This window comes from Erinaceus europaeus, chromosome 17 (assembly GCF_950295315.1).
Source record: "Erinaceus europaeus chromosome 17, mEriEur2.1, whole genome shotgun sequence".
NCBI lineage: Eukaryota > Metazoa > Chordata > Mammalia > Eulipotyphla > Erinaceidae > Erinaceus > Erinaceus europaeus.
The window spans coordinates 50,284,687-50,308,462 of NC_080178.1; the positions used below are offsets into that span (position 1 = coordinate 50,284,687).

Genomic DNA, 23,776 nt, shown 5'->3' on the forward strand with positions numbered 1-23,776 from the left:
TAAAATCAAAACATCTTCTCTAGAACAGATTGTATCCCAGTGGGAAAGCTAGCATGGCAGTTGTGCAAAAGACTTGCATGTCTGAGGCTCTGAGGTCCCAGGCTCAATCCTCTGTATCATCATTAGTCAGAGTGAAGGAGGAGTAGAGAGAGGAAGAAGAGTAGGAGGAGAGGAAGGAGGAGGAGGACTTATCCATGGGTTAGCCAAGATAACAATTTGTTAATTGGTCATTTAGAATATTTGGGGCTACCGATATAGCACAGTGGTTCTGCAAGTGACTTTCATTTCCTTTTAAGTTTCAGTTTAATTCCCAGCTCCACTATAAGCCTGACATAAGGTTCATGAAAAAAAAAAAAGTTTGTCATATTGAGGCTTTGATAACATCTGAAGGGATAGGCTCCATCTGTTTTGGCAAGTTTTTCACCTTCTCAGTCAGGCACATGTTAACTTTCGCCATTGACAAATGAAAATAAAACAAAAGATCATCAGCCTTTCTCAGGCTAACTGTCAGCCTCCATGGACCGAGGCTAGAGGCTCTGCTCCTGGTGGTGAGTAGAGAGAGAGGGCTGAGAAGACAGGACAGGCACCCTCTGGGAGGATGGTCTGGGCCTGTTCCCTGCTGGGTGTCTCACTTTGTATAGCATCCATTACTCATGACTCCATTCCTAACTGACTGCCCATTTTTTTTACTTTTTTTTTTTAATCTTAAATTAAAAAAAAAATTTTTTAATATTTATTTTATTTATTCCCTTTTGTTGCCCTTGTTGTTTTATTGTTGTAGTTATTATTGTTGTTGTCGTTGTTGGATAGGACAGAGAGAAATGGAGAGAGAAGGGGAAGACAGAGAGGAGGAGAGAAAGATAGACACATGCATACCTGCTTCACCGCCTGTGAAGCGACTCCCCTGCAGGTGGGGAGCTGGGGTTCGAACCGGGATCCTTATGCCGGCCCATGTGCTTTGCGCCACCTGCGCATAACCCGTTGCGCTACAGCCCAACTCCCCTGACTGCCCATTTACCCATGATTCCTCAGCTCTGCTCTTAGAGCAGAACATTCCATAAGCCAAGGATGGAAACTCACTCTCCCTGCTTCAAACTTGTTATTTCCAAAGAGAAATGCCCTGCACCCTCCACAAAAGAAAAACGAAGCTCCCTTGAGTAGAGGCAGACCAAAACACTGTTGGTAGACATTTAGCAGGCAGCACACCTGTCCCCACACTAAACCCAGACTTCTGTCCTCCATGGAGTTCTCTTGGCAATCCCCATTCATTTGCATGAAGCTCTATAGACCCACAGATCAGAGTGGAGGAAATGGGGAGAGGAGGCAACTTGCAACCCCAGAAGGCAATTACTTGTCAAAGGCCTTGGCATCTTCATCTCGCTGATGCTTCAGCACAACATCTTTATCCCATTCTTTTCTCAGGTGTTGATTGATTGTGTTCCTTCGATCCTCTTCTGCACATCTTTCTGCTAAATGCCTGGAGGGAAGGCAAGAGTCTGACTCCATACACTGCCACCATCTCCCGCCTAGTCCTCTCTCCTTTGGATTCAGTGGGAAATCTGGTTTTGCTCTCACTCTTTGGAATAAGAGGTAAAGTTGGAGGCCAGGTAGTGGTGCACCTACCTGAAGGCACACATTGCAGTGTGCAAGGACCTGGGTTCAAGCCTCAGGTCCCCAACTTCAATTAGGAAGTGCAACAGGTTTCTCTCTGTTTTTCTCCCAGTCTCTACCCAAAATAAATAAAACTTTTTCAAAAAAAAAAAAAAAAAGAAAGAAAAAGAGTCAGTAACATGAGCAGATACAGGGAACCCTAGCTGAAGGGTCCAAGACTGCTTGCTTTAAGCCAAAACCCTCTTTATGTCAATGAAAACCCTCTTTCTGTCAAAAGATGTTTGTTTCCTTTAATTAATCTAAAAACTCATCTCCTGGACCTACCCTATGATCCTGCAATTCCTCTCCTGGTTGGAACCCAACACACACATCCAAAAGGATCTGTGTACACATATGTTCGTAAGCAGCACAATTTGTAATAGCCAGAACCTGGAAGCAACCCAGGTGTCCAACAGATGAGTGGCTGAGCAAGTTGTGGTCTATATACACAATGGAATACTATTCAGTGATAATAAAAAAAAATGGTGACTTCACCATTTTCAGCCCATCTTGGATGGAGTGTGAAGAAATCAGGTTAAATGAAATAAGTCAGAAAAAGGATGAATATGGGAAGATCTCACTCCCAGGCAGAAGTTGAAAAACAGTATCAGAAGAGAAAGCACAAGTAGAACCAGAACGGCAGTTGCTGTATTGCACCAAAGTAAAAGACTCTGGGGTGCAGTGGGGGGGGGGCAGTGTCCATGTCCAAAAATGATGACAGAGCATCTAGTGCGGTTTGCATTGTTATGTGGAAAACTGAGAAATGCTATGCATGTGCAAACTATTGTATTTATACTCATATTGTATTTATACTCATCCCATAAGGAGGTTTGTGACATGCAACAGCCTCAGAAGTTGACTAGGGAGTAGAGATGAGAAGCAGGCTGGGGCGAGCTAGGGTCAGTCATGACTCTCCACGTGTCCACACATGTTTCTATTAAGGTTGTTGTCAAGGGGTGGGGGAGGAGAGGGAGAGAAAGGAGGAGAGGGTTATGGTGAGGAAGGAAGGGCCAGGCCCCTTACTTTTCTTGGTTTTTCTGAAGCATTTTTTTTTCTTGCTGCAGATTTTTTATTTGGTTGAGGACACGCTGTCTTCTGTGGCCTAGAGCGGCTTCCACCTGCTGCTTCATATATTCAATATTTCTCTGCCGCTTCTCGGCCTCCAGGGTCTTTTCATTCTGCCCAAAGTTGGTGAAGGTGCCCATGGGCTCGTAGATGGGCAGTCTGGAAGGCCTGTGTTTCAGCTGGAACAGAGAGAGCCAGTGTGAAGTCTGCAGCATTGGGGTACACTGACAGACCCACTGTTTATAGGAAGGAGCCAGGGCACCCAAACTCTCATGAGGAAACCTGGTAGGTGGGTGGGGGCCCAGTATTCTACCCTCCACACACCTACGTTCAGAGTGCTAGGAAGCAGTGTACAGTTCTCAAAATAGCAACCCGTCCACTTACCTGGTATTCCAGTGCTTTCTTATACATTTCTCTCTCCTCAAATTGATGTTTCTTCAGTTCAGCTTTTTGTTCATCAATCCTGATAATTGGAAGAGGAGGAGGTGAGGCCACAGTTTATTCTAATGGAGACCAACATCATCAAAACACACCTAGCAAGTAATAGTGGGAATAAGTTCCAAGAAAATAAAAGCTGGTACTTCCTTCTGGAAGCTTCCATTACACCTTATTGAGACGGGCCTTGGAGCCTGGTTTTGTCTCATCTAGGAGAGCACACATGCTGCCATGTGCAAAGACCTGGGCCCAAGGTCCTCACCTGCAAGGGAGACGTATCACAAGCAGTGGAACAGTGCTGCAGGGATCTCTCCTTTTCTCTCTCTCTCTCTCTATTTCTGTCTCTCTTTCTCTCTCACTGTCTTCTCTCTAGCTATCACAGTCTATCAAAGAAAGGACTGTCAGGTCTATGGCCATACCACCCTGAACACACCCGATGTCATCTGATCTCAGAATCTAAGCAGGGTTGGACCTGGTTAGTACTTAGATGGGAGAAAGGACTGTCAGAAATAGTGAAGCATCAGGGCAACAGGCCCCAAATAACCATAGTGGCAAATAAGAAAGGAATGGAGGGAGGGAGGAAAGGAGGGAGCAAGGGAGAGAGAGAGAGAGACACTAGCTTTATGGAGGCAGGAATTACCTCCATTTGGGGGAGTCTTCCCCACAGCAGTTTCCCTCACTGCTCTCCTGACCTCCTCCCTGACTCAAATGCTCAGCCTCAGGCCAAGTGCAACCAAACACTCTCTTTCCTCAGGACTGGGAATTGAGAGAAATGTTCATCCCAGGCTGAGCTACAGGAGAATGGCAGGTATGAGTATGTGGAAGACTTTCCATGATGGCCTGGCCCCTGCTTCTAGTCTGGGCCCCCACACTCCTTACCCTGGGCGCTGGGCTCCCAACAGACTGATGATAAACCTACACTTGGAAGGGTCCCTCCATCAGACTGGCCCCTTCTTCCTCTACTAACACCACTGACCACAAAGCCAAAGGCCATGGTCCCAACTGACAATTGTACCTGGCCTCCAAGGCTGTCCTGACACTAAGCATGGTGGCAATGATGGGCTGCATGGGGATCCTGGTTGGCTGGTTAAGATGTGCTGCAGCACTAGTTGTGCTGCCCTACCCTTCCCTACTGGAGTCCCCCTGCAAGTCCACCAAAACTCACTCTTGTTTGAGTTGCAGCCGTTCTAGTTGCTCCAAGACTTTCTGATTTTCTTTCTTTTTCTTGGCCAGTTTACTATTGGCATCTATTTGTTTGAGAAGGTTCTTAGTATACTCATTTTTCTTTTCAGTGACAATAGCAGCACTTGCTGGTCGGTTTGCAAAGTAATATGGATTCTAGGATGAAAGAGGAGCAGTTCATTTCTTTGAGACAAGCAAGAAAGCAACTGATGGGCTAGCAAAATAGCTGGCTTATACAGTGACTGCTTTGTCGTTGGTGAGACCTGGGTTTCAGCCCTGCGCTACCACACTGAAGGAGCCTCAGTGCTGTGGTTGCTTTCTCCATCTATCTAAAAGAAAGAAAAGTCATTTTTCAAAGTGCCGATAAAGCAGCTACATGTTGAACTCACCTGCTCCAAGGTGACTCTGAGCAGAACTGACCAGAGGTCACAGGTCTGTTGTATGCTTTACATTGGTTTGTTCTAGCTCTCCCCCACCAAGAGAATTGCATCAGTCCAGTTAGTTTCGAGGGCCTGCTTGGCCCCGCCCCTAGGAACCCCAACAGAGTTCCAGAGTGGCAGAGTTAGAGAGAGTTCTTGGCGCCGCCATGGGAAAGAGGCAGCAGAGTTCTGTTTGGTGATTAGTTTGTCTTAGTTTATAAATCGTTGATCCTAAATAAAGAAATACAGCTTCTCTGCCCAGCCGTATGTCTCTGGTCGTCTCTGTTACCCGCTCGTGAAGCTAGCCCGGCCAGCTAGAGACTCCGAATTTTAACAACACAGGTCTTTTTTTCTTCTCCATGGTGTGTCTGTGTGTGTGTGTATGTATGTGTGTGTGTGTGTGTGTGTGTGTGTGTGTGTGTCCCAAAGCCCTGCATGGTGAACAAAGGCAATGCAATGGACTATCTATCAAGTCCAAGAGTTGTCAGGTTAACTAGAAAATGGTTTGAAAAGAGGATGATTTAGGCAGATAAAAATAGAAGCCAAAGATACTAAAAACATGAAAATGGTGGTGAAGCATGTTCACTGCCATCTGAAATGAAGTTTTTTGAAACTTCTGCACCTACAGCTCACCTGAGGGTTTTACTGAGGTGGAGACCTTAGTTCTGAGGGTGTGGGGAGGGGCCCAAGATTCTATGGAATGAGCTCCCACCCAGAAAGGAAGTATCACTCTTGTAAAGCCCACAGGAATCCCTTCAATGTGCCCTCCAGAGGGTGGGTTCAAACATTCCCAGACAGGGTTATATGCAAGAGAGAGGCAGAAACAACTCTTACAGAAAAGTGGCATTTCGGATTCCTCTGTGATTTTATAGCATCTGCGACACCAAGGTTATAAGCAGCATTCCTCATGCGTTCTTCTTTTTCTGATTTTAGTCTCAACTTCGCAAGGAAAAAGAAAATAAACACACACTGGAAATGTCATTCTGTTTGTGAAGGCTACTAACTTTCTCTCTACAAAGACTGTGTTTCAAATGAGTCCAAACTGATTGGGCTTTTCTATGTTTGTTTTGCTCCCTGAGAAAATGTCTCCCAGTCAAGAACTTTCTTTTTCAAACCCAAGGCCTGGTGGCTCTAGCAAGTCAAGCAGAATGGCACCTGAAAATGGATGGCTGTCTATGTTCTTCCCTGCACTCATGCAACAGAGTAGAGTAAACCCTCCATTCATCCTCCAAACCCCTCCCCAATGCATTTATATAAGCTGTGAGGAGATCAGAAAGTAGCTTCAGCCCCAAAATGTAGTGCACCAAACAAGACTTTAGTCTGCTCCTGAAAACCTGGCCATGACCCAAACTTCATTCTCAAATGAAATGCCTGATTTGGCACACTGCCAGGCAGACATGCACAGGACATCTGCAGTGGCCTTGTCTTGTTTGCTGCCCCCACTGCACCACCTCTCAATCCAAGCTTTCTACTACCTGGTCTTTGAATTCAGTGTCCTTGTCTTTCATTATCTGATATTGATGTAGAATTTGGTCGTCCTGTTCTTCTTCTTTTTTCAACTTGACATTAGAATACAGTGCACTGTTGGCCTTCCTGCGTTGCATACACACGTAACAAAGTTCCTACAATGACACCAAGGGTCTATTCCTACCTTTTGCTTTCTTATCTTCACACTTCTTCCTGTGCTCCCCAAGACTGGATTTCTCCAGGAGTGTGTTTGATAAAAAGACATATGAACAGCGATGTGCACAATGGGTTTGATAGGCTGAGTCCTCAGGTTGCAGGAGTGGCCACAATTCCACTTGATTTGCAAGGTCTATGTTCACTCAGAACCCTTGTTCTCCCAGCCCTGTTTGTGTTCAGTGGCCCCCACCCCCATCATTTATCATTTGTTTGTCTGAGGAGACTGGTACCTGTCCTGCTTTCTCATGATCCCTACAAGTTGTAGTCTCAGAGGTCTTAGGTTCTGTTTTGGTGTTCTTTGATGGACTGGGTGGATGTGGCACACTATAAGAAAAGAACAATAGGGAGTCAGGCTGTAGCACAGTGGGTTAAGTGCACAGGACACAAAGCACAAGGACTGGCATAAGGATCAAACCTGGCTCCCCACTTGTAGGGGAGTTGCTTCACAAGTAGAGAAGCAGAAATGCAGGTGTCTATCTTTCTCTCCCCTCTCTCTGTCTTCCCCTTCTCTCTCCATTTCTCTATGTCCTATCCAACAATAATGATAACAATAACTACAACAATAAAACAACAAGGGCAGCAAAAGGGAATAAATAAATATTAAAAAACAACACAATTTCACATCCAGAGTGAAATTAGAGGCAAATATAGCCAAAGGAAGATAGCTCAGTGGTTCTCTTCAGAGCTCTGCATTGTACAGGTGAGCGACCTATGTGTTTGATAAGCCTGGATTTCAATAATAGCATGCTTGTTTACATTTGACTTTTGAGCATTACTGACTGCACTTTCTCAGGCATGGGAGGTGCAGTGAACACACACACACACACACACACAAACACACACACACACGCACACACACACAAACCCTCTTCCTGTGGAATCAACATTCTAAAGCAAAGTTACTAAGCAAGGTAAGTGAGGTCTCCAGTGTATTTGGCACTGCTAATGACCATGCACACCTAGCTTCCCCCTGATAGACTGTGAGCCCTGAACATCTCTGCAGTCCTCACCATGGAGCACAAATGCAGGGACACCATGTAAAGGCATGCATGGAAACATCTAATATCCCTGAATCAAGATAAGACTCAGACTACAGTTAGTAAAGTGTGATCCCCACCTAACCCCCCACAAAAGACCATCATGTTACCTTTTGGTTCTTGTTTTTGTAAAGACAGTCTTATTAGGTTCCACTGTGGTAGGCAATATTACGGGTGCAATATTTCCAGATGCTGGAGTGGGTTTTTGACCTGGAGGTCTAGGTAGAAAGTTGACTGTAGAATAAGAGAAAGAGTTAAGTTTCCTTTCAGTCTTTTCCTTTGAGGCTTTAATGGTCATATAGATACAATGAAGAGAGAAAAATACAATAGGAACAGATAACACATTCTTACTCTACACCAATTGTGCTAAGTGCTTAATCTAATGCATAATGGGCCAGGGAGATAGCATAGTGGTTATGCAAAAGACTTTTTTGTGTCTGATGCTCTTAAATCACAGGTTCAATCCTTGGCAGAGAGACACAGAGACAGATACAGAGAGAGAGAGAGATAGAGAGAAGGGAAGAAAGTGAAAGGGAAAGATTGCATAAATAACAACTTAAGATAACAAGTAAAATCTCTTTATGAAAGGAACAGTCCTCAAAACATTGTCTGGCAACTTCTAGCTATCTCCAGTAACTTAGAAAAAAATTAAGAAAACCTTTGTGTTTCTACATATGTTTCAACCAAAGTCACATCAGCTACAGACATGAGAATCCTACTATTTTCTATTAAGCCATATAAGACAGTTGTAAACTCCTACTCAGAATATATATATATGGAACATGTTACATGCAGCTCACTTGATGCATTTCTGTTACCTACCTAGGCCACTTCCCTCCCCCGGTAGCCATCTGAACTTTGACTCTTTTAAGTAGTAGAGAGCCAGCAAAGAGTCTTAGTTGAGAATCTCAGGGATTAGAGTTAAGGTGAGATAGAAAATTCTAGAAGAGCTATTTCTTAGAAGAGCATATTTCTTGGGAGTCAGGTGATAGCGCAGCTGGAAAAATGCCAGTGGCACAAAACACAAGGACCAGTGTAAGTATCCCAGTTCTAGCCCCTGGCTCCCCACCTGCAGAGGAGTCGCTTCACAAGCAGTGAAGCAGGTGTGCTGGTGTCTGTCTTTCTCTCCCCCCTCTTGCCTTCCCCTCCTCTCTCCATTTCTCTGTCCTATCCAACAACAACATCATCAATGACAATAACAACTGCAACAACAATAAAAAACAGGCAACAAAAGGGAAAATAAATAATTATAAAATTAAAAAAAGAAAATTCTAGAAGACCAGTTTCTTAGAAGAACACATTTCTTATAACTCTAATGGTACTGATTTTCGGCACAGGAGTTGCTCAGCAACAATGCCCTGCTGCTTAGCAGAAAAGAGAAAACAGCTAAAATCGTTGGCCTACCTTGCACATCATCTTTGTCTGACTTCATTCTTAACACAGATTTCCTCAGTTTAGGTTGTTCAATTTTTTCCAGTGTTTCATTATTTCCTTTTAATTCAAATTCAATTCTAGGAATGGACCAAAAGGTTTGCCTGCTCACTGGATCTGAATAAGAAACTAGGAGAATTCTCAGTTCTGAGCAGCACCCCACCCAGCCTGATAATACTGAAATAAACCTACTTCTCTCCATGAGTGAGTGCCTGGACTTTGTTATGCAGAAATCACAGACTGAAGACTCTTTTCTTTTTTAGCCTGAGTCTGACTGTGACCTGCCTCTTCTAAACTGAGGTCTCAAAAGGTACTCATACTCTGGGGGGGAGGGGATGCCTTTGGGTTTTGGTTTCAGTTTGAATGTGACTTTTCTAGTTCTGTCACCAGATTCAATACAGGGCTGTCAGAGTGGTATGTGGTTGGCAGAGTGTTTGGGAGGCCAGGGTTGATCGGTCCATGGAACCTGTGGGGTAAGGCACTCACCTGGGGAATGAAAGAACACAGTTTGGACTTCTCTTCGAATTTTTGATGTTTGCTAAAGTTGAATTTACACTTTGAGGTGTCTGGAGAAAAAGGAGAGAGGAGATTTATAGCTGGTCTATAGTCCAGGACCCAGACACCTCACAGGCTCCCTGGAAGCAATGCTACTGGAAGGCTGGCTTGTTGGATGCTCAGTGACTAAAGCCTCAAGCTTACCCCCCCCCGCCCCCCATTTAATAACGATCTTCTGACTCTTCTCCCAGATCCAGCTTTCTAGTCCCTTTTCCAACTATGACACCATTTCCCCAGACAGTAACCTGTGTCCACCTGCATATCAGCTGTTAGGCTCAGGCAAAAATGGAGCCCTTAGAATAAACCTAAAATAGACAAACCTGTTTTTTCCAAAACAGAGACCCCAAATCTTCATCTGCAATATTGTTGCCTTTAGGTTCATGATTAGTCAACAATATGTTCAGCTTTCTATATTAACTCTTTTTCAGCCACCAGGTTCCAGATGATACCATGATGCCAACCTGACTTCCCTGGGCAGATGACTCCACCTGGAGACACACCTATCTCAGATCTCTGCCCCACTAGGGAAAGAGAGAGACAGGCTGGGAATATGGATTGACCAGCCAATGCCAGTGTTCAACAGGGAAACAATTACAGAAGCCAGACCTTCCACCTTCTGCACCCCATAATGATCATGAGTCCATACTCTCAGAGGGATAAAGAATAGGGAAGTTCCTTCCCTATTTCCTATTATACTTACTCCCAAGATATCCTTATCAAAGCAAAGACAGCAAAAGCTCAATAAGGGCAAGAGACTGGCATACTTTAACAATGACTCTTTAGTCACTATCAGGCCACCCCATCAAGCTGGGGCCCTAGTCTGGGAGTTCTGAGACTCCCAAACAGACATGATGGGCCTTGACCTCAAATAAATCCCTTTCTCCATTGTTACCAGTCATCTGTATCAGGAACAACAAAACAGATCCCTTTGTGGACCCCCACAGGTCCTTGCACTCAAATCAACAACAGTAGAGAATGTTCCATCCTCTGAAATGAGGCTGGACCACATACTCTATGCTACACCTGAGGAAGATGGGTCCTAATTTTGGGGCAATTGGAATGTTCTTACTGATGATCCAGAATGTGAGGTTTGATCTAAAGGGATACAGAGGTCAATCAAATAGGCTCCTAAGCTGAAGTAGGGCAACAGATCAGATCCAATAGATGGGGTTTACAGTCAACAATATTTATATACCTTTAGCATATTTGGAAGCTACTCTCTTCCCTGATCCAGCTTTCTGGTCCTTTTTCCAGCCATGACATCATCTCCCCAGACAATAACTAGGATCCATCTGCATATAACATTTCAGGCTCAGGGAGAAAAAAAACTAGTATATCCTCAGGCCCTTTGGACTTTCCTGCATGCTTCTCTCAATTCATGTCAAATAATATTGCATCCGCCGATCACAACCTAATCAACGCAACGAGTACCACCCCAGCATGCTTCACTTCAGACTGTGTCCAGAGACTTCAGGTGTGGAACGACAACCCTTCAGCTTCATCACTCAGGAGAGACCTTTCCTTTCATAGTATTCTCTAATTCCATTCCAGGTGGTCCACTCCCCAATAAAGTCCCCAAACCCAGATATAGACCAGGTCCCCTGAGATAGAGCATATGTTCACATGTGTCCATAAACCAAGGAAAAATATATACCTGAAAGCAGAAGTACACAAGTACACTGGTCTGCAGTGAGTACCCCCCCTAACACTTCCTCTCCACTATTCCAACCTTAAGGTCCATGATTGTTCAACAATTTGTTTGGCTTTGTATGTTAACTCTCTTATCAGCCACCAGGTTCCGGATGCCAGCATGATGCCGACCAGACTTCCCTGGACTGATGACACCACCTATGTGTCCTGGAGCTCCACTTCCCCAGAGATCCACCCTACTAGGGAAAGAGAGAGGCAGACTGGGAGTATGGATCAATGAGTAAAAGCCCATGCTCAGTGGGGAAGCAATTACAGAAGCCAGACCTTCCACCTTCTGCAACCCAAAATGACCTTGGGTCCATACTCCCAGAGGGATAGAGAATAGGAAAGCTATCAGGAGAGGAGATGGGATATGGAGATCGGGTGGTGGGAATTGTGTGGAGTTGTACCCCTAGTATCCTACAGTTCTGTTATTGTCTCCTTTTGTAAATAAAAAAAATAAAGCTTAAAAAACAAATATAACTAAAATACGCCTATTAGCAGAGAATGGAGACCACCCCCAACTCTTCATTTGTGCCATTCTAGCCTTTAGGTTCATAATCAGTCAAAAACATGTTTGGCTTTACATTTTAACTCTCTTTTCAGCCAACAGGATGCAGCTGCAAGCACGATGCCAACCAGACTTCCCTGGACAGATAACCCCACCAATGTGTCCTGGAGCTCTGATCCCTCAGAACCCTACAGCCAAAATCATACTCAATGGTGAAAAACTGTAAGCATTTCCACACATATCAGGTACTAGACAGGGCTGCCTACTACCACCATTACTACCCAACATAGTTTTGGAAGTTCTTGCCCAAGCTTTCACGCAGGAGCAAGGAATTAAAGGCATACATATTGTAAGAGAAGTCAAATTCTCCCTATTTGCAGATGATATGATAGTATACATAGATAAACCTAGGAAATCCAGCCAGAAGCTTTAGGAAATCATTAAGCAATACAGTAAGGTGTCAGGCTGCAAAATTAATATTCAAATTCAGTGGCATTCCTCTGTGCAAACACTATGTTAGAAGAAGAAAAATCGAGAAATCAATTCCTTTTCCTACAGCAACAACAAGAACAAAAAAATAAAATATCTAGGAATAAACCTAACCAAAGAAGTGAAATGCTTGTATACTAAAATTGTGAGTCACTAATCAAGGAAATTGAAAAAGACACAAAGAAGTGGAAAGATAATTCCATGTTCAAAGGTTGGAAGAATTATCATCATTAAAATGAATATACTGCCCAAGGCCATATACAAATTTAATGCTATCCCCATCAAGAATCCATACACATCTTGTAGGAGTATAAAACGAATTCTACAAATGTTTATCTGGAACCAAAAAGACCTATAATTGTCAAAAATAATCTTGAGAAGATAGAACAGAACTGGAGGATCACACTCCCTGACCTCAAATTGTTTTATGGGGTCCTTGTAATCAAACCTTCTAGGTAATGGAACATGAATAGACACACTGCCCAGTGGAATAGAACCAAGAACCCAGAAGTAAGCCCCCACACACTGGACATCTAGTCTTTGACAAAGGTGCCCAGACTATTAAAAGGGGGAAAGCAGAGTCTCTTCAACAAATGGTGTTGGGAAAATGGGTTGAAACATGCAGAGGAATGAATGTGAACCACCAAACACAAAAGTAAATTCTAAATGGATCAGGGGCTTGGATGTTAGACCAGAAACTATCAGATACTTAGAGGAAAATATTGGCAGAACTCTTTTCCACATAAATATTAAAGACATCTTCAATGAAATGAATCCAGTTACAAAGTAGACTAAGGCAAATATATACCTATCGGACTTCATCAAATTAAAAAGATTCTGCAGAGCAAAAAAAGCAATACCCAAACCAAGAGACCCCTCACAGAATGGGAGAAGATTGTCACATGCCCTGCATCAAACAAGAGGCTAATAACCAAAATATATAAAGAGCTTACCAGCCTCAACCACAAGAAAACAAATGAAGCCATCCAAAAATGTGGAGAAGACATAGACAGAATATTCACCACAGAAGAGATCCAAAAGGATGAGAAACACATGAAAAAATGCTCCAAGTCTTTGACTGGCAGAGAAATGCAAATAAAGACAACCAATAGATCCCACTTCACTCCTATGAAAATGTCATACTTCAAAAAAGGTAGCGCAACAAATACTACAGAGGTTGTAGGGTCAAAGGAACCCTCCTGCACTGCAGGTGGGAATGTAAATTAGTCCAACCTCTGTGGAGAACAGTCTGGAGTACTCTCAGAAGGCTAGAAATGGACCTACCCTATGATCCTGCAATTCCTCTCCTGGGGATATATCCTAAGGAACCCAACATGCACATCCAAAAAGATTTGTGTATACCTATGTTCTTGGCAGCACAATTTGTAATAGCCAAAAACTGGAAGCAACCCAGGTGTCCAACATCAGTTGAGTGGCTGAGCAAGTTGTGGTCTATATACACAATGGAATACCACTCAGCTATTAAAAATGGTGATTTCACCATTGTAAACCCATATTGGATGGGGCTTGAAGAAATCATGTTAACTGAAAGAAGTCAGAAACAGAAGGATGAATATGGATGATCCCACTCTCAGGAAGACGCTTAAAAACAAGATCAGAAAACACAAGTAGAAACCGAACTGGAGTTGGTGTACTGCCACAACGTAAAACATTCCCTGGTGCAGTGGTGGTTGAGTACAGGTTCCAAAAGGATGACATAGAACCTAGTGGGGATTGTATTGTTATGTGGAAGACTGAGAAATGTTATGCATGTACAAATTATTGTATTTATTGTTGAATATAAAACATTAATTCCTCAATAAAAATAATAAAAAAGAAATTATGTGGGTGAGATACTTTTATCTATTTTTATATTTATTTATTCTCTTTTTATTGCCCTTGTTGTTTTATTGTTGTAGTTATTGTCCTTATTGAAGTCTTTGTTGTTGGGTAGGACAGAGAGAAATGGAGAGAAGAGGGGAAGACAGAGACGGGGAGAGAATGATAGACACCTGCAGACTCAAACCACGATCCTCATGCCAGTCTTTGCACTTTGGGCCTACTGTGCTCAACCCGCTGCACTACTTCCCAACTCTCAGTAAGATACTTTTAAACCATATTTTCCCCTGTCCCTGGCTCAGTCCTTCAGATGTTTTATCCTTCTGGCCATTTTATCTGAGTAAGACACTTAGAATCAAGCCTTTCTTTGCCCAAGGGGCACTTGTCATCTAAGACAGGCCAACACTGAAGGGTGACACCTCTATAGACAATTCAGAACTGTAAGAAAGAGAAATAATTAGAAGGTCAACATTACCTTTGCAATACCTTTTTCCAGATTGCCACTTGTATCCACTGCAGACAAGAAGTCCTGAAAAAATTTCATTTTTACTTTGTCATTTTCAATTGTAAGGATACCGATTCCTTGGAAAGTAAATTCAACTTTCTTTCGTGTGCAGATTGATCGTGATAAGAGCTGCAGAGTTTCTTTAATGCATCCTTCGACTGTGTCCCTGCTATAATGCCCCGCTATGGCAACCATGATAAAATTCAGTGGTACAACGGGAATATCCCCTGGAAGAGAAAAGGACAGTTGTGTGGGGGAAAGACAGTGAGCAGATGGCAGATACTCAGAAATAACTGTCTCTCTTTTAATGGGAAAGGTTTAGCCAGTAGAGCTACTTACCAGGTGTGTGGACCTTAGTTTGTCGTAGTCCATGCAGCTGCAATAGCTTCTCTGACATGATAAAGATCGGTATCTGGATAGAGCTAAACCTGTTCCCAGCATCTAGTTTTTGCCTCATAAAAGTAAATGTCCCAAAAGCAGGTATGTAGACCCCCTAGAAACGAAGCAAACAGAAGGTGGGAAGAAAAGAACCACATGCTGACTTCTCTGAAGGGATGATAAAGACGAATCCTGAGAGAATTTTAGACTAAAAGTTTTCAAATGATGTTTGCATAAAATATAACCAATTCAAAGGCTATATTTTTCTTTCTTAAAAAATTTCCTTATTGGGAAATTAATGTTTTAAATTCAATAGTAAATTCAATAGTTTGTACATGAATAAAATTTCCCAGTTTCCATATAATAATACAACCCCCCTTAAGTCCTCTGTCATCTTTCTTTGATCTGTATTCTCCCCACCCACCCACCCTAGAGTTTTTTACTTTGGTGCAATACACCCATTCCAGTTCAGGTTCTACATGTGTTTTCCTTTCTGATCTTGATTTTCAACTTCTGCCTGAGAGTGAGAGCAACCCATATTAATCCTTCTGTTTCTGACTTATTTCACTTAAAATGAATTTTTCAAGGTCCATCCAAGATTGGCTGTAAACAGTGAAGTCACCACTTTTTTTATTTTTTATTTTACTTATTTATTCCCTTTTGTTGCCCTTGTTGTTTTATTGTTGTAGTTATTATTGTTGTTATCGTTGTTGGATAGGACAGGAGAAATGGAGAGAGGAGGGGAAGACAGAGAGGGGGAGAGAAAGACAGATACCTGCAGACCTGCTTCACTGCCTGTGAAGTGACTCCCCTGCAGGTGGGGAGATGGGGTTCGAACCGGGATCCTTATGCCGGTCCATGTGCTTTGCGCCACCTGCGCTTAACCCGCTGCGCTACAGCCTTACTCCCAAAGTCACCACTTTTATAGTTAAGTAGTACTTTAATATATATATACCACAACTTGCTCAGCCACTCATCTGTTGTTGGACACCTGGGTTGCTTCTAGGTTTTGGCTATTACAACTTGTGCTGCCAAGAACATATGTGTATACAGATCTTTTTGGATGGGTGTGTTGTGTTCCTTAGGATATGTCTCCAGGAGAGGAATTACAGGATCATAGATTAGGTCCATTTCTAGCTCGAAAGCTATAATATTAAGAGAAACTATAGGGATGCTATAGTTGCATATATATATATATATATATATAGAGAGAGAGAGAGAGAGAGAGAGAGACAGACAGACAGACAGACAGAGACAGAGACAGAGAGAGACAGAGAGATGAGAGAGCATGATACCAGAGCACCACTCCAACACAGCCAGTGCCAGGCTTCACACTCAAGACCTCAGGCATGTGTGCAGGGTCAGTGCTCTACTGTCAAGTCACCTTCCGAAGTCCTACCTTTTGCAGCCTCAGCTGTCGTAGAATAAAGTCAGAAACGTGGCTCCATATCATAGAGACTTCTGAAATTCAAAGAAAACAAAAACACAATTTGATTTATGTAAATACCCTGTCACTATCCAAATGCAAATGCAAAAGACTCCTTCAAATAGCAAGTCATTCATAGCTAGAAACAGACAGAAATAAGGTCCTTCCTGAAAGTCAGTTTCCCTGATTGTTTAACTTTACCCCTGCTAAGCTCTGTAAATATGTAATAAATAGTACATCATGATATGTACTTGAAGGAAATCTTTATGGAATAAAGCAAACTGCTCAATTCACTGGAATATTCCCCCACCCCCAAACCACTACCCGAGACAGAGATACCACAGTCTTTCACTTCCAGTATGTGGAAGTTATACACAGTTTTTTTCTGATGTCCTAGGACTGAAGTACAGGTTGTTGAAGGAGAACTAGTAATTGCTCTTATGGACATTGGAGACAAACTGGGTGGTGGAAACCTACCCCAAAACATATGTTATGGTAAGCCAAGTACTAAAAGTAAGTCAGTCAAAGACTAAGATTTTGCCCTATTCTCTAAACCATGGTCTAAATCATGGCTAATTAATGTATTAAAACTGATCAGGGAATGTGAGGGCGATCTGGTTGTGACATCTGTCACCCCACTGAATGCCAGGTTGATTTGGCTCATCTGCCTGGTTAGGTGGGTGTCCCCTTGCTCCATCATCACTCCATGTGTGACCCTCCCAAAGCCGTGTGCTCTGTCGAGGAGGATGGCCTTCCCTAAGTAGAGGTGACCGGTCTTTGGGTGAAGGTATATGAGTAGCTGTGCTCCCCTGATTGAACCTCCAGACAAGCTCTGAATCTGTTCAGGTATTTCCTCTATCCTATCATATTTTCATTACCAAAAGAATTCTCCTCCTGGAAGCTAAGCACAAAAGAAGATTCTCCAACCTAGTCCAACTTGTACCCCCCAAGTTAAAATTTCATCACAATCAAATATACACAGGAATAAAATAGAATCTCACTATCTGGATATAGGGGAGCCCTTTCCAAGTTAGTGCGTCAAACCTACTGTCTTTTATGTAGATTTGAGGCAGGCAGCTCAGATTTCAGGAAACACATCTATTCAAAAAGGAAATGACCTAGTTGGGACCCAGAGAAACAATATTTCTTGCAACCAAATGCTAGTAGAAAGGCTTGTGAGAGCTAAATTGGAAAGGTAAGAGTCGTGTTTCTTCATCTGGATACTATACAAATCCACTGTGTGGTTTTGCTTTTAAGAATTTAATAGATGTCCTAATAAGAGCAGCATTAAATTCCTTTGACCTGATATTTCCTACTTCTCATTGAAGACAGAGAACACATGCACAGTATTCACTCCAAGAAGTTTTTCTTTTTTTTCCTCCAGGGCTATTGGAGCTTAGTGCCTGCACTATGAACCCATTGCTCCTGGACACCTTTTTTTCTTTCCTTTTTTTCTTTTTTTGGATAGGACAGAGAGAAATTGAGAGGAGAAAATAGTGCAGAGAAGAGAAAGACACCTGCAGACCTGCTTTACCACTTGTGAATTGACCCCCCTGCTCGTGGAGAACCAAGGGGTTGAAACAGGATCTTTGTGCAGCTCCTTGCAGTTTGCACTATGTGCACATAAGCCCGTGGGATACCACCTGGTGCCCTCTAGAACAGTTTCAGTCCTCTGCAGTTCAGTTGGAATAGACTTGGAAACCTTACAGACTTGGTATTGAACTAGTTTTTCTGATGCCCCAATATGCCAGTGTGTCAGAGAATTGGAATATGACTTTTATATTTGAAAATACTTGTCTGTCCTTCAACCGTGAGGTTTTTGCAGGAGTCACTGACACTGTTACCTTGCCGACAAGCTCACCTGGCATGCACCCACTGTGCCCTGGCGATGAGGGCTTGTGGCATCAAAGGATGGCTTTGTGGCACCATTCTCTCTTGGGATTCCCTGTGTCTCTATGCCATTTCTTCTCAGTTCCCTCAGCAGGTTCACTAGCTCAATTTAGGCATCAGTGTTGGAGCTTGTTGAGGTCTAGCTCCACATTCTCTTATTTCCCTCCATCCCCTCTGCTTACATCATGCCCAGGGCCTTGCCAACCATCACTATGCCAATCTCTGCCAAAGGCAAATTCAAAAGCCAAGGTTCCCTCCCCCCAACTCTCTACCACCAACACACTCACACAAAATCACATTTTTGATCCTATGCATGTGACTTCCTACCTGAATATCCCACAATCGATATGCTTGGACTGGAGAAATAAATAGCACAATGGTTATACAAAAAGACTCAAGCCTGAAGCTCTGAGGTCCAACAGTCAATTCCCAGCACAGCCATAAGCCAACAAAAATCAGTGCTCTGGGAAAAACCACACCTAACTCACTTAAAGCCAGAATCGGGCTTCCTTTAAATCTTGTCTTTGATGTAGGCTTTTGCTCTCGACGAATAGCATCATCACTTGATTCACTTGCATAGATCCAAACTCAAAAGCTGCTTGGAAAGTTCCTTTCTGCTATATCCTATCATTTACTACATCACTGTAACCAATAGATTTTCACATCTGTCCTTTAAGTCTGTCCACTCTCTACATTTCATTCTACCAATTCAGGCCAAATCGCCATCCTTTCTCTCTTAGATAACTCTGAAAGGAAACAATTGTTCCACGTTAGGTCATCCATTTTTGCCTGAGTGGCCCACATGCTTCTCTAGTGTGTGGCCTTTTCATTTTCCTGATTAAAGTTTAAAACATGGGGGAGGGCTGCGGAGGGGGGAACCCTACGAGGAAAAGAATTAGTAGAGAGAAAGAGACAGAATCAGAGAACCATTTTTGCGCATAGGATGTCATGGAATTATTCTTGAGACTTCAAGCTTGAAAATCCAACAACCTGGGCCAGCAAAATGCTTCCTTGGACACTGAAGTACTTTGCCATGTGTGCTATCCAGGTTCAAGCCCAGCCTCCAACTCCTTAAATGAAACTTTGTTCTTGTGAACTTTTGTACTCTCTATGCAAACAAATAACAAATACATGAAACAGAGTCCAACATCTTATTCACTGTGCCACCACCTGAGCTGTCACTTAGATCACTCATAAAGGCAATCCCGACATCCACTTAATTCTCCACACTGCCACCTGAGCCAGTGTTTCCCAGCACAGATCTTGGGGGTTCACTTCTCTTCTACCCCCTCATTAGGATTATCCTCAATGCCAACCTATGTGATGTGACTGACAGTGCCCCGAATAACATGACTTTTTCCTCTCATTAAGCAAACACTTTGGCTGGGTTAAGTGCACATAGTTTTTTGTGCAAGGACCTGAGTTTGAGTCCTGGCTCTCCACCTGCAGTGGGAATGTTTCACAAGCACTGAAGCAGGACTGCAGGTGTCTATCTTTCTCTCTCCCTACTCTCTAAATTCTGATGTCCTATTAAAAAAGAAAAGGAAAATATTGCTGCCAGGAGTTCTGACTTTGTATTACCAACATTACACCCTAACTATAACCTTGGTGGGAAAAAAAAATCACATACTTCCATGCCCAGTCAGACAGCAGCCATAGTGTTGTCTTTCACCTCCTTCCACAAACTGTCCATCCACCCTCAGTTAAGTGTGTTTGTTCTCCTTGTTCCCTCTACCAAAAAAAAAAAAAAAAAATCTTCCTCTCCTGCTCCACTGATCCTGATTCTCACTTCACATCTCCCCCTTCTTTAGTCAGCCTTGAAACATACCTCACCCTCGCCCTCTGTAAATGTCTTTCTTGTAGTTCAGGTCCTGGAATATGATGGCAGAGGGGTTGTATTGTTATGTGGAAAACATGAGAAATGTTATTCATCTACAAACTACTGTATTTACTGTTAAATGAATATATTAATCCCCCAATAAGGAAATTTAAAAAAAGCATTCCTTATAACCATACAAATTACTCCTCACACTCACTATACATGTGCATTTATATCTGTGCTTACTGGGTTTTGTGTATCTCCCAACACTAGGTTATAAATTCAAAATGTTTGACTTTGATCAGTTCCCCAGTACCCAGCACACAGCCATACACTTGGTGGTGCTGGGCAATGTCCACCTTTATGACCTGGGACTTTGCATCCAGGCTGACCTTTGTCACATACTGATTCCCCAACAATGTCCACCTTTATGACCTGGTGACTGGCAGTCAGGGTGGCCTTTGTGACATACTCATCTCCCAGGCAACTGACCTCTAGCCACACCAAGCCACAGAATGGGCTCTCCAAATGGCTTGATGAAAAGAATACTACCAAAATTTAGAAAGAAATCAAGAAAAAAACTGAGAAATTTGCCCAGGCATAGATTTCTTAAGACACATAACATCGGGAGTCGGGCGGTAGTGCAGTGGGTTGAAAGGGTGAAGCAGGTCTGCTGCAGGTATCTATCTTTTTCTTCTCTCCATTTCTCTCTGCCCTATTCAATAACTATGACATTAATAGCAACAACAATAACAATAAAAGAACAGGAGCAACAAAAGGAAATAAGTAAATAAATAATTTAAAAATATTTTTTAAAAAGAAGACCTATACAATCATTACCTGTGATGTTTAATTTCAGAATTTGTTTCTGGGAGAAAAATCAGCTGATGTTTAGTAAGAAATGTTTTAACTATAATTTAATGGAAATGTGAAAGCTGGGAAAGTAATTAAATGTCCCACAGAGGAAGACGACTGACAGTGAACCAAAACACCATAGCACTCCTGTTCCTGACAGCAGAATAAAGTTCTTATAAAAATATGGAAGTCGAATAGATGTCAGGGAAGGGAAAGAAGAGATGCCTCTTCCTGGTTCATCTCACATCATTTAGTGAGAGTCTGGGCAAGAGCCCAGTGACTTAATGGTAGTGGTGGTGCCATTCTTGAGGCATCTGTTTTGCCAAGAGATCAGCATCCTCTTTCAAACAAGCCTAGAAAGTCTTCTAGGGGATGCTGCTCTGGTCCTCTCCCAAACATTAAGCAGCTCTTTTTATGGTTTCCCCCTCCTTACTTTCCAACAGAGGGGGAGAGAGAAAGTGCAAGAGAAACTGAAGAGATACCTGCAGCACTACTCCACTGCTCCTAAAATCTCCACCCTCTGAAGGTGGGAACTGGGGCCTTGAACTTGGGCCCTCCTCACCCCAGTTTCTTAACACAACACAACCCCAGGAATCAGGGACGCCACCGGCTGTCTAGTCCTGGCCAGGAAGCCAGGAGGTGGCTGTGTTGAGTGGCATTTATTGGACACAGACTTGGTGCCAGTATACAGATCATATAAGAGTTTGGGGCACCCCAGGCTGTCATAGTGTGGATTCCTCCTACCCGCCCCCCAGCCCAGCCAGCCTGCCCACGGAGAGGGACACAGAGGGGTGGGTGGTGTCCTTACCATCCCGGCTCAGCCGAGCTAGGGTGTGCAGCTTGTTCTTATTCATGTGCTGTCTCCAGATCGTCAACTCTTCTGCAGTGGCGCCCATGGCGGCAGAAGGGCCGAGGCCTGTCTTGTCCGCAGGGCGCATGATGCCCACCCTCCCAAAGGAGGTGGGCGGTGGGGCTCGCCCACCAAGGCAGGCACGGGGGTTGTCTGACTTCCGACTGTGCCTCGAAATTACGCTATAACTGAATGAGCGATTTGAATTTTTTTTTTTTTTTTTTTAATATAAGGGCAAAGGCTCTTCCTAGCCTCCCCTCCACACCCCCTGGGCTCAGTACTTTGGGCAAGACTCCCAGAAGGGCAGTGTTACAGAGGAGCTAGGTTCCTGCCCTCCTGCACTCTCAGGATTCAGAGAGAAAATCTGGGCAACCTGGAGAAGGGGCGTGGCCAGGCAAGCAAGCAACAAAGGCTCAGAGGTCATCACCTGGGCGCCTGGCCCCCAGCCCCCACCCCTTTGCTAGAATGTTGCTGCCAGATATGTTCCACAGGCTGTCACTCTGACTCTCTCTGTTGACGGTTTTTTCCCCCTCTTTCATATTTTCTTTTAATTTTTATTTTTATGTTTTTAAATTTACTTTTTGGGGATTCATGTTTTACATTCCACAGTAAATACAATAGCTTCTACATGCATAACATTTCTCAGTTTTACACATAACAATAAAACCCCCACTAGGTCCTCTGTCATCATTTTCCAGGACTCTACCACACACCCACCCCAGAATCTTTTACTTTGGTGCAATACACCAACTCCAGTTTAGGTTGACTTTTTTTTTTTAATGTTATTTTCTTAAATAAAAAAATGAGTTTACAGCTGGGATGAACTTTTTTCACTATTATCAGTGATATGATAATGGCTGACAAGATGGTAAGATTACAAGGGTATAGTTGCACATTACACCCACGACCAGAGTTATGTGACACCCTTACCCCCACCACAAAATAACCATAGTTCTCACAAAGTTTTTTATTGTTTTTTGTTTGTTTGTTTTTCTGTTTCTGGTGTTATTGCTGGGGCTTGGTACCTCCACCAGTCCTAGAGGTTTTTGTGTCCCCCCCCCTTTTTGTTGCCCTTGTTGTTTTATCATCCTTGTGGTTATTATTGTTGTTATTGACATCATTGTTGCTGGATAGGAAAGAGAGAAATGGAGAGAGGAGGGGAAGACAGAGAGGAAGAGAGAAAGGTAGACACCTGCAGACCTGCTTCACCACTTGTCAAGCAACCCCCTGTAGATGAATAGCCTGGGGTTAAAACCAGGATGCTTACACTGGTCCTTGTGCTTCAGTCCATGTGCACTGCCACCTGACCCACCTCACAAAGTCTTAGAGACAATTTGGCTCCTCTTCCCACACACTCCCTTCATCTCTCTCCTCCTTTCTTCATTCTCCTTCATTATTTATCATTTCTCCTCCTCTTTTTCCCTTCCCTTCCGTCCCTCACCCCCCTCCTTTCCTAAGTTTGTGTTTCAACCCTCTATATTCCACACATGAGCAAAACCAAATGGTAGCTGCCTTTCTCTCCCTTATTTCACTCTGTATCATCACCTCCAATAGTCTTTATTTTTAAATTACAAAGCAGTATTTGTCTCATCTCATTTGACACTTCTTTATCCAGTTGCCCCTCCATTCCCTTACCTGTGCCCCATCATCCTGCACTGTTTTTTCCCCCTCTTCAACTGCTAGTTGTGAATTCTCACACGTTAAACACAGTCATGTAAACCTTGCCCAAGGCAAGAACTAGAACTCCATCAGTGATAGAAACAGCTGCTCTAGGGAGCTGGGTGGTAGTGCAGCAGTTTAAATGCACATGGCGCAAAACCCAAGGGCCAGAGTAAGGATCTCGACTCGAGCCCTGGCTCCCCACCTGCGGGAGGTCATTTTGTAAGTGTTGGAAGCAGGTCTCCAGGTGTTTATCTTTCTCTCCCTCTCTCTGTATTCCTCTCCTCCCTCCATTTCTCTATGTCCTATCCAACAACAACAACAGCTCTCCCAACAAAAACAACTACAACAAGCACAACAACAAGGGCAACAAAATGGGAAAAATAGCATCCAGTGGATTCTCTGTGCA

The 23,776-nt window shown here is 43.3% G+C and overlaps 3 protein-coding genes across 3 annotated transcripts; all 3 read right to left on the bottom strand.

Moving 5' to 3' along the window:
• Positions 1 to 2,613: 2,613 nt before the first annotated feature.
• Positions 2,614 to 5,660, bottom strand: LOC132533767 (coiled-coil domain-containing protein 81-like). Its single transcript, XM_060175798.1, has 4 exons — positions 5,586 to 5,660; positions 4,316 to 4,488; positions 3,100 to 3,178; positions 2,614 to 2,894 (listed from the first exon to the last, which is right to left on the bottom strand). The coding sequence occupies exons 1-4, from the start codon at positions 5,658 to 5,660 to the stop codon at positions 2,670 to 2,672; spliced, it is 552 nt and encodes a 183-aa protein (XP_060031781.1). The 3' UTR covers positions 2,614 to 2,669.
• A 545-nt stretch (positions 5,661 to 6,205) lies between these two features.
• On the bottom strand, positions 6,206 to 7,824 carry LOC132533768 (coiled-coil domain-containing protein 81-like). The gene is made up of 3 exons (XM_060175799.1): positions 7,582 to 7,824; positions 6,665 to 6,758; positions 6,206 to 6,373 (listed from the first exon to the last, which is right to left on the bottom strand). The coding sequence occupies exons 1-3, from the start codon at positions 7,767 to 7,769 to the stop codon at positions 6,206 to 6,208; spliced, it is 450 nt and encodes a 149-aa protein (XP_060031782.1). The 5' UTR covers positions 7,770 to 7,824.
• Positions 7,825 to 14,397: 6,573 nt separating this feature from the next.
• Positions 14,398 to 21,796, bottom strand: LOC132533769 (coiled-coil domain-containing protein 81-like). Its single transcript, XM_060175800.1, has 5 exons — positions 21,667 to 21,796; positions 20,396 to 20,551; positions 16,268 to 16,329; positions 14,830 to 14,983; positions 14,398 to 14,717 (listed from the first exon to the last, which is right to left on the bottom strand). Exons 1-5 carry the CDS (start codon positions 21,794 to 21,796, stop codon positions 14,443 to 14,445), a joined length of 777 nt encoding a protein of 258 aa, XP_060031783.1. The 3' UTR covers positions 14,398 to 14,442.
• Positions 21,797 to 23,776: the final 1,980 nt, after the last annotated feature.